Source organism: Poeciliopsis prolifica, unplaced genomic scaffold (genome assembly GCF_027474105.1).
Source record: "Poeciliopsis prolifica strain line A6 unplaced genomic scaffold, Auburn_PproV2 SCAFFOLD046, whole genome shotgun sequence".
Taxonomy (NCBI): Eukaryota; Metazoa; Chordata; class Actinopteri; order Cyprinodontiformes; family Poeciliidae; genus Poeciliopsis; species Poeciliopsis prolifica.
The window spans coordinates 26,411-41,124 of NW_026562421.1; the positions used below are offsets into that span (position 1 = coordinate 26,411).

Below are 14,714 nucleotides of genomic sequence, written 5' to 3' on the forward strand. Positions count from 1 at the left end.
TTAGATTGGATTCAGTTCAGGACCAGATGTGGGGCAGCAGGTGGAAGAAGGAAGACATAAGGCAGGATCCCTTTTACTTTCTGTATTCCAAGTTGGGTCACAGATCTTAGTCCAACAACAGTAATTGGCATCAAGGTATATTTGGTGGGTGTGGGTGAGTGATTCAGGTATGTGTGTAGCTGTGTGTGTGTGGTCTCCTAGAATAAACAGAAATACAGAAATAAGTTTCAGGTGTTTATCATTACACATTACTATTACACCTTAGATAAACTAAGAAGGAAATAAATAAAGCCTAAACAAGCTTAACATCAGAATCACTATTCATAAGTGAACTAAAACAAATGAATTAATATCAATGCCTGTGCGCCTGTCAAGTACATCGCTCAGCGCTCTACAATACAAATATAGCCGATAGCTCGGACCTAACGGTAAATAACGGTTAACAAATAAACTCCGAATCATTCATTTAACTTCAGCAAACAATCAAATATAATAACTTACTTGTCACTAACGCACACTTATAAGGCGATCACACATATTCTGCCCCTCTCACGTATTAGCAGTGGCTCTGTTACCCCACCTCCCCCTCTGATATCAGGAACGGTTCTTTCTTACGGCGATGTGATGACGTCATCGCCGCCCCCAACTACGGTATGCCTAAGTGGCAAAAGTAACGCTGAACAGAAATCACTACGAACAGTAGTAGTTAACAAACTCAGATTATTTAAGGGGTCTTTTGAACAGCTACAGACAATTTATTTTCCAACATGAATCATGTTTTTCTCCACTCTCATGTCAGACATTTTTGTTCTTCACAGTGCAAATGATCATCTTTGGTTCTCCACAGTGAGATCGGCGCCGCCAGCTTCCTGGGTTCCAACGTTTCAGTTTAGCATTGATGTTTTCATCCAAACACTTGCCAGAGAAATAATGAGGAATGGAGATGGAAGAAGAAGTTCTAAACTTTGAGATCCGGACATCAGAAACACAAATCGATGTGACGAGGAAAATATTTTACATATTAGAAAACCAGAAGGAAATGAACCGAGAGAAACTCGTTTAATCTGAAGCCATCAATAAAAATAAACTTTGTAACTTTTTTTGGTTTTATTGCTTTTATTTTTGCTGTTTCAGGATAACAAGAGACATTCATGAACATTTGTTCCCATAAACCAGCTGATATATTTGTTTACATGAAATTCTTCCAAAATTAACAAGAAAAATAAAAAAAACCCTTAGATTTGGAAAAAACTAATAATCTACAACATTTCTGAATAACTATTCAACCAGAAGTAAATATATTGATATGTAGATGCATGTTGTGATAGTTTTCATTTATAATCCATCACAAGTAAAATTGAAAGAGCAAGTTTTCAATAACCAACTAATTTATTTACATCAAGTTGTAAACAATAAATGTTCAAAACATTACAGTGGAAAACACAGAAAGATATTAAAAAGTTTCCAGTTTTGTGATTAAAAACAGTTTAAAAATGACAATAAGAAATTCACCCAACCAGCAAACTATACAATGAATAAAAAAATCAATCATCTGATCAATAAGTTTTGATTTGGATCATCAGAGCTGCTGCTTGATCACTGAGATCTTCATCGGTTCAATCTTTAAGGTTTTATCAATAGTGCAGAAATATGGAAACATCTTATCAGTGAAGGTGTTTGTGAAGGTGTGTATGTGTGTGTTAGTATCCAGATCAGAGAAGGACAGCTTTCCTCTGTCCCAGTCCAGATTCACTCTGATCCTCTGGAGATTCTTCTGGACTGAGAGACGAGTGGAAGGAGCTGGTGGAGACTCTGCATAGTATGTACCTTTATAGAACAATATAACCAACAATCCAGACCTTATGATTCCGTTCCTCTGAACAGACTCTTCTATCACACCAAGCATCCAGTCCTCACTGTCCCCAACATCAACATCCCAGCTGTGGTTCCCTGAGTTAAAACCATCAGAACTCAGAACAGACCAGTAATTATAAAATCTCTCTGGATTATCAGGAACCTGCAGTTTCTCTGCAAAAGTCAAACTGGTCAGATCTTCAGACAGATGGAGTTCTTTACCAGCCGTGTTTGGATCCAGAACCAGAGGAGTGTAGGTCACCACTGTCTCCATGTTGCTCCAGATGTTGAAGGCCAGGTTGCCCAGATGTTTGGCCTGGTCTATCAGAGCTCCTGAGGGCAGCTGTGGATCCTCCAGCAGGGGGCAGCGCTGGACTCTTTCCACTGCAGCCGTGTAGTTGTGCAGGAATGAGACTTCAGCTCTCAGCTCCTCCTCTGTGGCTCTGACTGTGTCTGAAAGAGCTGCTATCTCTCTGCTCAGAGCCTCCATCTTCTCCTTCATCATCCCTCTCTTCTGCTCCTCTTCCTCCCTCAGTGCAGCCAGCCTGGCCTCCTCTTCCTCTGCTAGAAAATGATGAAGCTGCTTAAACTGCTCCCTAATCTGCCTCTCTGTGTGTCGGGCCTGGACCTTCAGGTGTTCTGCTGTCTGACCAAACTCCTCCTGAACTTTCTTCCTGAGCTCCAGCTTCTTCTTTAAAGGCTCCAGAGTTTCCTGAAGCTTCTTCTTGTGTTGCTGAGCAGCTTCATCAATGGGTCTGAATCTGTGACTGGTGTAGTTTTCTGAGTCTCTGTAGACGACACACACTGGCAGCTGATGGTCCAGACAGAAGAGTTTGCGTTTCTCAGAGTGCAGACTGCAGAGATCCTCTGAAGCTCTCTTCTCTCTCCGCTGTAAGAAAGTCTCACACAGATTCTTCAGAGCCAGATTACGTGGTGGATCTTTGATGAATGATATTGTCTTACAAACTGCACACTCTCTTGTTGGTTTCTCTCTCCAATATTTCTGCAGACACTCCTTACAGAAGCTGTGGCTGCATGACAGAAGAACAGGATCCTTAAATAACACAGCAGACAGAACGTCAAACCAGGAAGTCAGTTTCTCTCCAAAAGCAACTTCATTTTCTTACTTTGCTTTGATTTCCTTATTTTCCTCCAGCAGCAGTCTGTGCTCCAGTGTCTGGTTCCTGCGTTTTCTCTCTGGTCGCCTTCAGTCTCTCCTGAGTCGGTAGTTTGGTGGACGGCAGGTGACAAAGGTGGTCCTCGGTGTTTTCTTTGAGTTTTTTATCTCTCTGAATGTTTTCCTGTCTTTTTTTCAAGCATTCCTGCTTGAATTCCAGACTTGAGGGAAAGATGTGGCGCCCTCTTGTGGATTTCCTCTAAATCTTTTTTTTAGAAAAAACACTTGGGATGAAGATGATGGTTGATGTGAAGGGAAACTTTTCCTTCTAGCTAATTTGGTTCAGAATAAAAAATGCTTTGATGCAAATTTGATTAATTTTCTGACATTTTTACAATGTTTCTAAAACTGAGATATTGTATTTGCAGGTACTGTAAATGTACATCCTATTAAAATTTTAAAAATTCTGAAAATTAAAATAAAAGACATAAAAGTATAATAGAAACCCACTATCAATACTCCTCCATTGCTGATGGAGTAATATCCACAACACTTTCATGTTTTTTCAAATACCTACAAATTTATTGCACCTCCATGTATTGATTTGTTCTTGGATGGTACAGAGACACTGAAAGTCATCATAATGTAGAGCTGAGTATCATCTGCACAGCGACACTAGCTAATCTTATTTCTTGTTATAACATGAGCTAAAAGTATCTTGTAGGTGTTAAATAAGAGGAGCCCAAACATGGAGCACTGAGCGACCATACATGTGACTTTTGTCAGTTTTGATAAAAACATACTTAGTAACAAATAGTAAAACCTTTTCTTGTAAAATGATTGGTTACCATTACAAAACACATCATAAACATGTTGAATCTGATTATTTTAGATTTTATACATTTCTAAGTTTTGGTTCTGAAGCCTCTCTGAGCTCGTTTCACCATCCCAGCCATTGATAATGTTGCTAAATGCAGCGGTGCAGGAGGTCTCAGGTTATCTAAACATATGAAGCCGAGCGTTAAGTGATATAGAGATCAGCTGACTTTATTTATCACTGTCTGCCCAAGGTGGGAGTCATCATGACAGCCACAGACTCCACACCTGATTCATCACTTTCTGCTCCCACAGCCTCGTTTTCCCTCAGGTGTCACAAGTTGATCCATTTTCTGGCTCATCCTGCCTTAGCATTCATCCCTGTTCACCTTAAATCATTCACCTTTCTCCATATTAGTGTTTTTGTAATGCAACGCTTTGTAACAAAGTCATGATTCTGATGTTTGAATCCAGATTTCCACTGAATCTGAAGCATTGTCCTGATCGTCTGAACATTTCTGGATCCCCATGAGAAATGTTGAAATTAACATACAGTGGGTGGAAAAGTATTTAGTCAGACACCAATTGTGCAAATTCTCCCACTTCTAAAGATGAAAGAGGTCTGTAATTTACATCTCAACAATAAGAGACAACATGAGAAAATATATCTAAAAAACTCACATTGTCTGATTTCTTTCAAGTATTTAGTTGCAAATGATGTAAAATAAGTATTTGGTTAATAGCAAAAGTTCACCTCAAACATTTTCTGTACGTATTCTGTAAGTTTCGGCACAAACTGTAGCTGGTATTTTAGCCCATTTCTCCATGCAGATCTCCTCTAGAGCAGAGATGGTTTGGGGCTTCCAACTCCCTGAAAAGGTTTTCTATGGGATTTAGATCTTGTTAGGGTTAACACCTGTTGAACATATTTAACAAAGACAGAAAAGACAAAAGAGTCGGTATTCTTGCTACTCGCGAGGAGAACAGACAGAGATGTGCTCCAGTTACAATCTCCTACTGCTCTGAAGCACATTTGTCTGTTCCTCTCTTTTTTGTTGTCAGGATCCCTAATCACAAGGATGCTCTAACTCTAAAGGGAGGGAAAACAATTCATCACACAGCTACAGCACCAGTTCTCATTTACTAACTAAGTGTTTGATTTCTATACAAAACCAAATACAAACACTCAAGACCAGGATACTACAATGGGATCTGTGTTTCTTTTATCTTTGAAGCAATGAGTCTGTCACCTCGGATGGCCAGGGCAACATCCAGCCTGGCAGGAAGAATGAGTCGTTTGCACACAACCCAGTGTCTTAGTAACTGAACTTACGACCCCAGGGAAACAACAAACAACCTTTAGGAAATGCAAAGACAGTACCTTGAGAATGTGTACTGTGTATGTCACTCCTTCTATGCAACACAATTATCTTGTACGTGATAATCTCGTTCCAGACACATCAAACAGATTAGGTAGTAAATCTTCACAGTAACAGCTTTACAGCATTCCAGCAACTCAACAATATAGAAACATTCTTAATCCTATAATGAGATTACTAAAAGGAAAGCATAAAATAAAGATACATTATAAAGATTAATGAGAATAACAAATATTTGGTTAATTATATCACAGTGTCTCCAACAGATCTGGAGACTGGCAATGCCACTCCAGGACCGTAAACTGGTTCTTAAAGACATGAAGGTGGTGTTCCTCCACTCTGACCAATAAATTCAAGTCTTCTTCATCAGAAAGCGTGAGAGGAAACATTAATGCATCATTTATTGATACATGTTTAATCTGAAGCCATCTATGAAGAAATAATGTGTAACTTTATTTGTTTTTATTGGTTTTTTTTTGCTGTTTTGTGTAAACAACAGACATTCATAAACATTTATTCCTATAAACCATTAATATATTTGTTACATGAAATTCTTCCAAAATTAACAAGAAAAACAAAAATTCAGGTTTGGAAATGGATGAAAATCTACAACATTTATGTAAACAATAACTATTTAACCAGAAGGAATTATATTGATATGTGGATGCATGTTGCGATAGTTTTCATTTATAATCCATCACAAGTAAAATTGAAAGAGCAACTTTTAAAAAAACCTAATTTATTTACATCAACATGTAAATAATAAACGTTCAAAACATTACAGTGGAAAACACAGAAAGATGTGAAAAAGTCTCCAGTTTCCTGATTAAAAACAGAGTTTAAAAATGACAATAATAAATTCACCAAACCAGCAAACTATATTATCAATCATCTGATCAATAATGTTATATTTGGACTTTTTGTTCTTCATGCTGAAATCATCAGAGCTGCTGCTTCATCACTGAGATCTTCATCGGTTCCATCTTTAAAGTTTTATTAGTGCAGAAGAATGGAAAACATCTTGTGTGTGAAGGTGTGTGTGAAGGTGTGTATGTGTGTGTTAGTATCCAGATCAGAGAAGGACAGCTTTCCTCTGTCCCAGTCCAGATTCACTCTGATCCTCTGAGTGACTCTCTTCAACTCTTCAACATAGAATAAAATACCAAGTTTTTTTTTTTTTCCCTCTGCTTTCCCTTTCTTCCCCCTTCCCTTTGACACGGAATTTAAGCGCCTGTTACCGCCGGACTCCGCCGTCCGTTTAACCACGTGTATCGCCGGGCCCCGTTGCCCACAACAGGAAAAAAAAAAAAAAAAAAAAAAAAAAAAAGCCGCTCGAACTCCTAAAAGTACCTCAAAGTCGTCTTCCGTGTTTAACTTTAAAACTCCAGCTGTCACTCTGGATAAAGAGGGTGCTTCGGACCATTCCGCCTGCAGGTCTTGAACTCAGACCCATCGGAACCGCAACGCATGTCTTTACGCAGTGCGCCAACAGAGCACTCGCCCATCAAGCCACTCGAACTCCTAAAAGTACCTCAAAGTCGGTCTTCCGTGTTTAACTTCAAAAACTCCAGCTGTCACTCTGGATAAAGAGGTGCTTCAGACCATTCCGCCTGAAGGTCTTGAACTCATACCATCGGAACCGCAACGCATGTCTTTCCGCAGTGCGCCAACAGAGCACTCCATCAAGCCGCTCGAACTCCTAAAAGTACCTCAAAGTCGATCTTCCGTGTTTAACTTCAAAACTCCAGTTTTCACTCTGGATAAAGAGGTTGCTTCGGACAGTTCCGCACCCGGGTCTTGAACTCAGACCCATCAGAACCGCAACGCATATGTTTACGCAGTGCGCCAACAGAGCACTCACCCATCAAGCCGCTCGAACTCCTAAAAGTACCTCAAAGTCGATCTTCCGTGTTTACTTCAAAACTCCAGTTTTCACTCTGGATAAAGAGGTTGCTTCGGACAGTTCCGCACCCGGGTCTTGAACTCAGACCCATCAGAACCGCAACGCATATGTTACGCAGTGCGCCAACCGAGCACCTACTGGTCTTTCAGTTCAAACTTCTACAAGTATCCCAAGAACCATCGGAACAGTTAGTCTTCCATGTTAAACTTTAAAACCATGCCTAAAGCAGGCCTTGAAACAAAAACCGGTCTGTATGTAATGCACCAACCAAGCACCTGCTGATCTTACCATTCAAACTTCTACAAGTACACAAAGTCAGTCTTCCACGTTAAACTTTAAAACTCCAGTTGTCTCTCTGGATGCAGACTGTGCTTAGGAGCACAGTCTGCCTTACGCGGGAACTTAGACTCACCCATAACACAGAGCCAGCTAAGGTTTCAAAAAGAAAAACAAAATCAGTGTGGAACTTGTCTTCGTTTTATGAGCACAACCTCTTTAAGAACAGTTAGTCTTCCATGTTAAACTTTAAAAGCATGCCTTAAGCAGGTCTTAAGGCATGCTACTTGTAGAAGTTCGAACGACAAGATCGGCAGATGCTTGGTTTGCACAGTGGATTGAGACTGGGTTGCTGTCCATTTGTTCTTAGTTCAAAGCCTGCTTAAGGCATGCTTTTAAACTTTAACATGGAAGACTGACTTTGTGGTATTTGTAGAAGTTCGAGTGGCTTGATGGGTGAGTGCTCGGTTGGCACACTGCGTAAAGACATGGGTTCGGTTCCGATGGGTCTGAGTTCAAGACCTGCAGGCGGAACACTGCGAAGCATAGTCTGTATGCAGAGTGTCAGTGAGGGAGCCAACTCTCTAACATGTGCTGGATTCAGCACACGTCAGGGAGGCTTTACTCAGAGAGGTGGAAAGTGGAGGGAGTTCAAGATCTGCTTATGGAATGGTCTGAAGCAGAGGTGCTCAAGTCCAGTCCTCAAGAGCTACCGTCCTGCAACTTTAAGTTGCAGCCTTACTCAGTAGACCAGGCTCAGCTATGAACAGGCCTGGTAACAAGTCATTCATTTGATTCAGGTGTGTTGGAGCAGCTGATAGTTGCAGGATGGTACCTCTCGAGGACTGGACTCAGCACCCCTGGTCTGAAGCATACGCTGCATCCAGAGTGTACTAATGTACACGTAAGAGAATTGGAAGGAGCAGGAAGTGAAAGTTCTCAGTCCATGAGAACAACAAGGCCAGAGTGCCTCTCAGTGAATAATAAATTTGAGAGCATTGCAGACTTGTTTCTGTTCAGTTGGGACATAAATGCAGCAGTGAGACAACTGCTTGGAGGGTCTTTAATCCGATCAGGACTTCTTGAAACCTGCTTTAATTTTCTGAAAAAGTGAAAAATATGAAACAAATGTTAGAGTTTTGGGCAGTTTAAGCTCCAGAGAAATGGAGAGCCGGAAGCAGAAAAAAGAAAACATGCTCGAGGAGAGGACTTGTGATGACGTAGACAGAGTAATTCTTCAAAATGACGGCCATTGGGAAAGCACGATGTTTTTTGGTGTAAAGGTTTTGACGTAGAAATGCTCAGATATTTTCTGCAACCTGCTTTATTTGTAGCAATGTTTGTTTTAAAGCAAAAAAAAAAGTCTCAGAGTGTCTCTCAGGGCCTGAGAGTCACTCAGAGTGTCTCTCAGGGCCTGAGAGTCACTCAGAGTGTCTCTCAGGGCCTGAGAGTCACTCAGAGTGTCTCTCAGGGCCTGAGAGTCACTCAGAGTGTCTCTCAGGGCCTGAGAGTCACTCAGAGTGTCTCTCAGGGCCTGAGAGTCACTCAGAGTGTCTCTCAGGGCCTGAGAGTCACTCAGAGTGTCTCTCAGGGCCTGAGAGTCACTCAGAGTGTCTCTCAGGGCCTGAGAGTCACTCAGAGTGTCTCTCAGGGCCTGAGAGTCACTCAGAGTGTCTCTCAGGGCCTGAGAGTCACTCAGAGTGTCTCTCAGGGCCTGAGAGTCACTCAGAGTGTCTCTCAGGGCCTGAGAGTCACTCAGAGTGTCTCTCAGGGCCTGAGAGTCACTCAGAGTGTCTCTCAGGGCCTGAGAGTCACTCAGAGTGTCTCTCAGGGCCTGAGAGTCACTCAGAGTGTCTCTCAGGGCCTGAGAGTCACTCAGAGTGTCTCTCAGGGCCTGAGAGTCACTCAGAGTGTCTCTCAGGGCCTGAGAGTCACTCAGAGTGTCTCTCAGGGCCTGAGAGTCACTCAGAGTGCCTCTCAGGGCCTGAGGCACTCTGAGTGACTCTCAGGCCCTGAGAGACACTCTGAGTGTCTCTCAGGGCCTGAGAGTCACTCAGAGTGTCTCTCAGGGCCTGAGAGTCACTCAGAGTGTCTCTCAGGGCCTGAGAGTCACTCAGAGTGTCTCTCAGGGCCTGAGAGTCACTCAGAGTGTCTCTCAGGGCCTGAGAGTCACTCAGAGTGTCTCTCAGGGCCTGAGAGTCACTCAGAGTGTCTCTCAGGGCCTGAGAGTCACTCAGAGTGTCTCTCAGGGCCTGAGAGTCACTCAGAGTGTCTCTCAGGGCCTGAGAGTCACTCAGAGTGTCTCTCAGGGCCTGAGAGTCACTCAGAGTGTCTCTCAGGGCCTGAGAGTCACTCAGAGTGTCTCTCAGGGCCTGAGAGTCACTCAGAGTGTCTCTCAGGGCCTGAGAGTCACTCAGAGTGTCTCTCAGGGCCTGAGAGTCACTCAGAGTGTCTCTCAGGGCCTGAGAGTCACTCAGAGTGTCTCTCAGGGCCTGAGAGTCACTCAGAGTGTCTCTCAGGGCCTGAGAGTCACTCAGAGTGTCTCTCAGGGCCTGAGAGTCACTCAGAGTGTCTCTCAGGGCCTGAGAGTCACTCAGAGTGTCTCTCAGGGCCTGAGAGTCACTCAGAGTGTCTCTCAGGGCCTGAGAGTCACTCAGAGTGTCTCTCAGGGCCTGAGAGTCACTCAGAGTGTCTCTCAGGGCCTGAGAGTCACTCAGAGTGTCTCTCAGGGCCTGAGAGTCACTCAGAGTGTCTCTCAGGGCCTGAGAGTCACTCAGAGTGTCTCTCAGGGCCTGAGAGTCACTCAGAGTGTCTCTCAGGGCCTGAGAGTCACTCAGAGTGTCTCTCAGGGCCTGAGAGTCACTCAGAGTGTCTCTCAGGGCCTGAGAGTCACTCAGAGTGTCTCTCAGGGCCTGAGAGTCACTCAGAGTGTCTCTCAGGGCCTGAGAGTCACTCAGAGTGTCTCTCAGGGCCTGAGAGTCACTCAGAGTGTCTCTCAGGGCCTGAGAGTCACTCAGAGTGTCTCTCAGGGCTGAGAGTCACTCAGAGTGTCTCTCAGGGCCTGAGAGTCACTCAGAGTGTCTCTCAGGGCCTGAGAGTCACTCAGAGTGTCTCTCAGGGCCTGAGAGTCACTCAGAGTGTCTCTCAGGGCCTGAGAGTCACTCAGAGTGTCTCTCAGGGCCTGAGAGTCACTCAGAGTGTCTCTCAGGGCCTGAGAGTCACTCAGAGTGTCTCTCAGGGCCTGAGAGTCACTCAGAGTGTCTCTCAGGGCCTGAGAGTCACTCAGAGTGTCTCTCAGGGCCTGAGAGTCACTCAGAGTGTCTCTCAGGCCTGAGAGTCACTCAGAGTGTCTCTCAGGGCCTGAGAGTCACTCAGAGTGTCTCTCAGGGCCTGAGAGTCACTCAGAGTGTCTCTCAGGGCCTGAGAGTCACTCAGAGTGTCTCTCAGGGCCTGAGAGTCACTCAGATGTCTCTCAGGGCCTGAGAGTCACTCAGAGTGTCTCTCAGGCCTGAGAGTCACTCAGAGTGTCTCTCAGGGCCTGAGAGTCACTCAGAGTGTCTCTCAGGGCCTGAGAGTCACTCAGAGTGTCTCAGGGCCTGAGAGTCACTCAGAGTGTCTCTCAGGGCCTGAGAGTCACTCAGAGTGTCTCTCAGGGCCTGAGAGTCACTCAGAGTGTCTCTCAGGGCCTGAGAGTCACTCAGAGTGTCTCTCAGGGCCTGAGAGTCACTCAGAGTGTCTCTCAGGGCCTGAGAGTCACTCAGAGTGTCTCTCAGGGCCTGAGAGTCACTCAGAGTGTCTCTCAGGGCCTGAGAGTCACTCAGAGTGTCTCTCAGGGCCTGAGAGTCACTCAGAGTGTCTCTCAGGGCCTGAGAGTCACTCAGAGTGTCTCTCAGGGCCTGAGAGTCACTCAGAGTGTCTCTCAGGGCCTGAGAGTCACTCAGAGTGTCTCTCAGGGCCTGAGAGTCACTCAGAGTGTCTCTCAGGGCCTGAGAGTCACTCAGAGTGTCTCTCAGGGCCTGAGAGTCACTCAGAGTGTCTCTCAGGGCCCTAGAGTCAGTCTCAGTGTCTCTCAGGGCCTGAGAGTCACTCAGAGTTGTTTTTTTTAAATTTTTGGTTGCTCTTATGGACTGCGTAAACTGAGCACCTTTCCATTCGAAAGTTCTACAAGTACCCCAAGGACCATCGGAACAGTTAGTCTTCCATGTTAAACTTTAAAACTCCAGCTGTCTCTCTGGATAAAGAGTGTTCTGCGGACAGTTCCGCCACACGTGTCTTGAACTCTCACTTTAGACCCAGTGAGAGTCTAACGTGGTCCATTGTTGCTCCCATGGACTGAGAACTTTAACTTCCTTCTCTTTCCAACATTTACAATAGTACATTCTGGATGCAGTTGGTGCAGACCATTCCATAAGAGATCTTGAACTCCCTCCACTTTCCACCTCTCTGAGTAAAGCCTACCTGACATGTGCTGAATAAAGCACATGTTAGAGAGTTGGCTCCCCACTGACACTCTGCATACAGACTATGCTTCGCAGTGTTTCCGCCTGCAGGTCTTGAACTCAGACCCATCGGAACCGCAACGCATGTCTTTACGCAGTGCGCCAGCCGAGCACTGACCCATCAAGCCGCTCGAACTCCTAAAAGTACCTCAAGTCGTCTTCCGTGTTTAACTTTAAAACTCCAGCTGTCACTCTGGATAAAGAGGGTGCTTCGGACCTTTCCGCCTGCAGGTCTTGAACTCAGACCCATCGCAACCACAAGCATGTCTTTACGCAGTGCGCCAACCGAGCACTCACCCATCAAGCCGCTCGAACTCCTAAAAGTACCTCAAAGACGGTCTTCCGTGTTTAACTTTAAAACTCCAGCTGTCACTCTGGATAAAGAGGGTGCTTCAGACCATTCCACCTGAAGGTCTTGAACTCAGACCCATCGGAACCGCAACGCATGTCTTTACGCAGTGCACCAACCGAGCACTCACTCCATCAAGCCACTCGAACTCCTAAAAGTACCTCAAGACGGTCCTTCCGTGTTTAACTTTAAAACTCCAGCTGTCACTCTGCATAAGAGGGTGCTTCAGACCATTCACCTGAAGGTCTTGAACTCATACCCATCAGAAACCGCAACGCATGTCTTTCCGCAGTGCGCCAACAGAGCACTCGCCCATCAAGCCACTCGAACTCCTAAAAGTACCTCAAAGTCGATCTTCCGTGTTTAACATCAAAACTCCGGCTGTCACTCTGGATAAAGAGGGTACTTCAGACCATTCCGCCTGCAGGTCTTGAACTCAGACCCATCGGAACCGCAACGCATGTCTTTAAGCAGTGCGCCAACCGAGCACTCACCCATCAGCTGCTCGAACTCCTAATAGTACCTCAAAATCGGTCTTCAATGTGTAAACTTCAAAACTCCAGCTGTCACTCTGGATAAAGAGGGTGCTTCGGACCATTCCGCTTGCAGGTCTTGAACTCAGACCCATCAGAACCGCAACGCATGTCTTTACGCAGTGCGCCACCGAGCACTCACCCATCAAGCTGCTCGAACTCCTAATAGTACCTCAAAATCGGTCTTCCATGTGTAAAACTTCAAAACTCCAGCTGTCACTCTGGATAAAGAGGGTGCTTCGGACCATTCCGCTTGCAGGTCTTGACTCAGACCCATCAGAATCGCAACGCATGTCTTTACGCAGTGCGCCAACCGAGCACTCACCCATCAAGCCGCTCGAACTCCTAAAAGTACCTCAAAGTTGGTCTTCCGTGTTTAACTTTAAAACTCCAGCTGTCACTCTGGATAAAGAGGGTGCTTTAGACCGTTCCGCACCGGGTCTTGAACTCAGACCCATCAGAAGACATGCGTGCGGTTCCGATGGGTCTGAGTTCAAGACTGCAGGCGGAACATTGCGAAGCATAGTCTGTATGCAGAGTGTCAGTGAGGGAGCCAACTCTCTAACATGTGCTTGATTCAGCACATGTCAGGGAGGCTTTACTCAGAGAGGTGGAAAGTGGAGGGAGTTCAAGATCTGCTTTTGGAATGGTCTGCACCATACACTGCATCCAGAATGTACTAATGTACATGTTGGAAAGAGCAGGAAGTTAAAGTTCTCAGTCCATGAGAGCAACAATGGACAACGTTAGACTCTCACTGGGTCTAAAGTGAGAGTTCAAGACACGTGTGCGGAACTGTCCGAAGCACACTCTTTATCCAATCAATCAATCAATCAATCAAATTTTATTTGTATAGCACATTTCAGCTACAAGGCATTTCAAGTGCTTTACATCATAAACACAAAACACGAAGGCATGCAACATAGAATAAAAATACCAAGGTTTTTTTTTTTTTTTTTTTTTTTTTTTCTTTTTTTCTTCTTTTTTTTCCTCCCTTTTTTTTCCCCTTTTTTCCACTTTCCTCTTCTTTCCCTTTCTTCCCCCTTCCCTTTGACACGGAATTTAAGCGCCTGTTACCGCCGGGACTCCGCCGTCCGTTTAACCACGGGTATTCGCCGGCCCCGTTGCCCAACAGGAAAAAAAAAAAAAAAAAAAAAAAAAAAAAAAAAAAAAAAAAAAAAAAAAAAATTACATACATATCCACAAAATCAAATCCATACATATTACATTTCAAATGCAACTCTAAACAGGTGCGTTTTTACTTGAGATTTGAAGGAAGTCAGGGTTTCCGCTGTTTTACAGTTTTCTGGAAGTTTGTTCCAAAGTTTTGGTGCATAGATGCTGAAAGCTGCTTCTCCTCTCTTGGTTCTGGTTCTGGGGATGCAGAGCAGACCAGAACCAGAAGACCTGAGAGGTCTGGAAGGTTGATACAACAACAGCAGATCTTTGATGTATTGTGGTGCTAAACCATTCAGTGATTTGTAAACTAACAACAGTATTTAAAATCTATTCTTTGAGCTACAGGGAGCCAGTGGAGGGACTTTAAAACTGGTGTTATGTGATCTATCTTCCTGGTTCTAGTGAGAACGCGAGCAGCAGCATTCTGGATCAGTTGCAGCTGTTTGATTGATTTGTTGGACAGGCCTGTGAAGATGCTGTTGCAATAATCAATGCGACTAAAGACAAACGCATGAATGAGTTTCTCTAGATCTGGCTGAGACATTAGTCCTAATCCTGGAGATGTTCTTCAGGTGATAGAAGGCCGATTTTGTTACTGTCTTTATGTGGCTCTGGAGGTTCAAGTCCGAGTCCATCACTACTCCCAGGTTTCGGGCCTGATCACTAGTTTTTAGTTGTGATAACTGAAGCTGTGCATTGACTCTAGATCGTTCCTCTTTAGGTCCAAAAATAATGACTTCAGTTTTATTTTTGTTCAGTTGGAGAAAGTTTTGGCACATCCACACATTTATCTGTTCTAAACATTTATT

General features: G+C 44.4%; 1 protein-coding gene across 1 annotated transcript; it reads right to left on the reverse strand.

Moving 5' to 3' along the window:
• Positions 1-1,579: 1,579 nt before the first annotated feature.
• Positions 1,580-4,200, reverse strand: LOC129376996 (nuclear factor 7, ovary-like). Its single transcript, XM_055056723.1, has 2 exons — positions 4,191-4,200; positions 1,580-2,955 (listed from the first exon to the last, which is right to left on the reverse strand). The coding sequence occupies exons 1-2, from the start codon at positions 4,198-4,200 to the stop codon at positions 1,580-1,582; spliced, it is 1,386 nt and encodes a 461-aa protein (XP_054912698.1).
• Between the last annotated feature and the right edge of the window lie 10,514 nt (positions 4,201-14,714).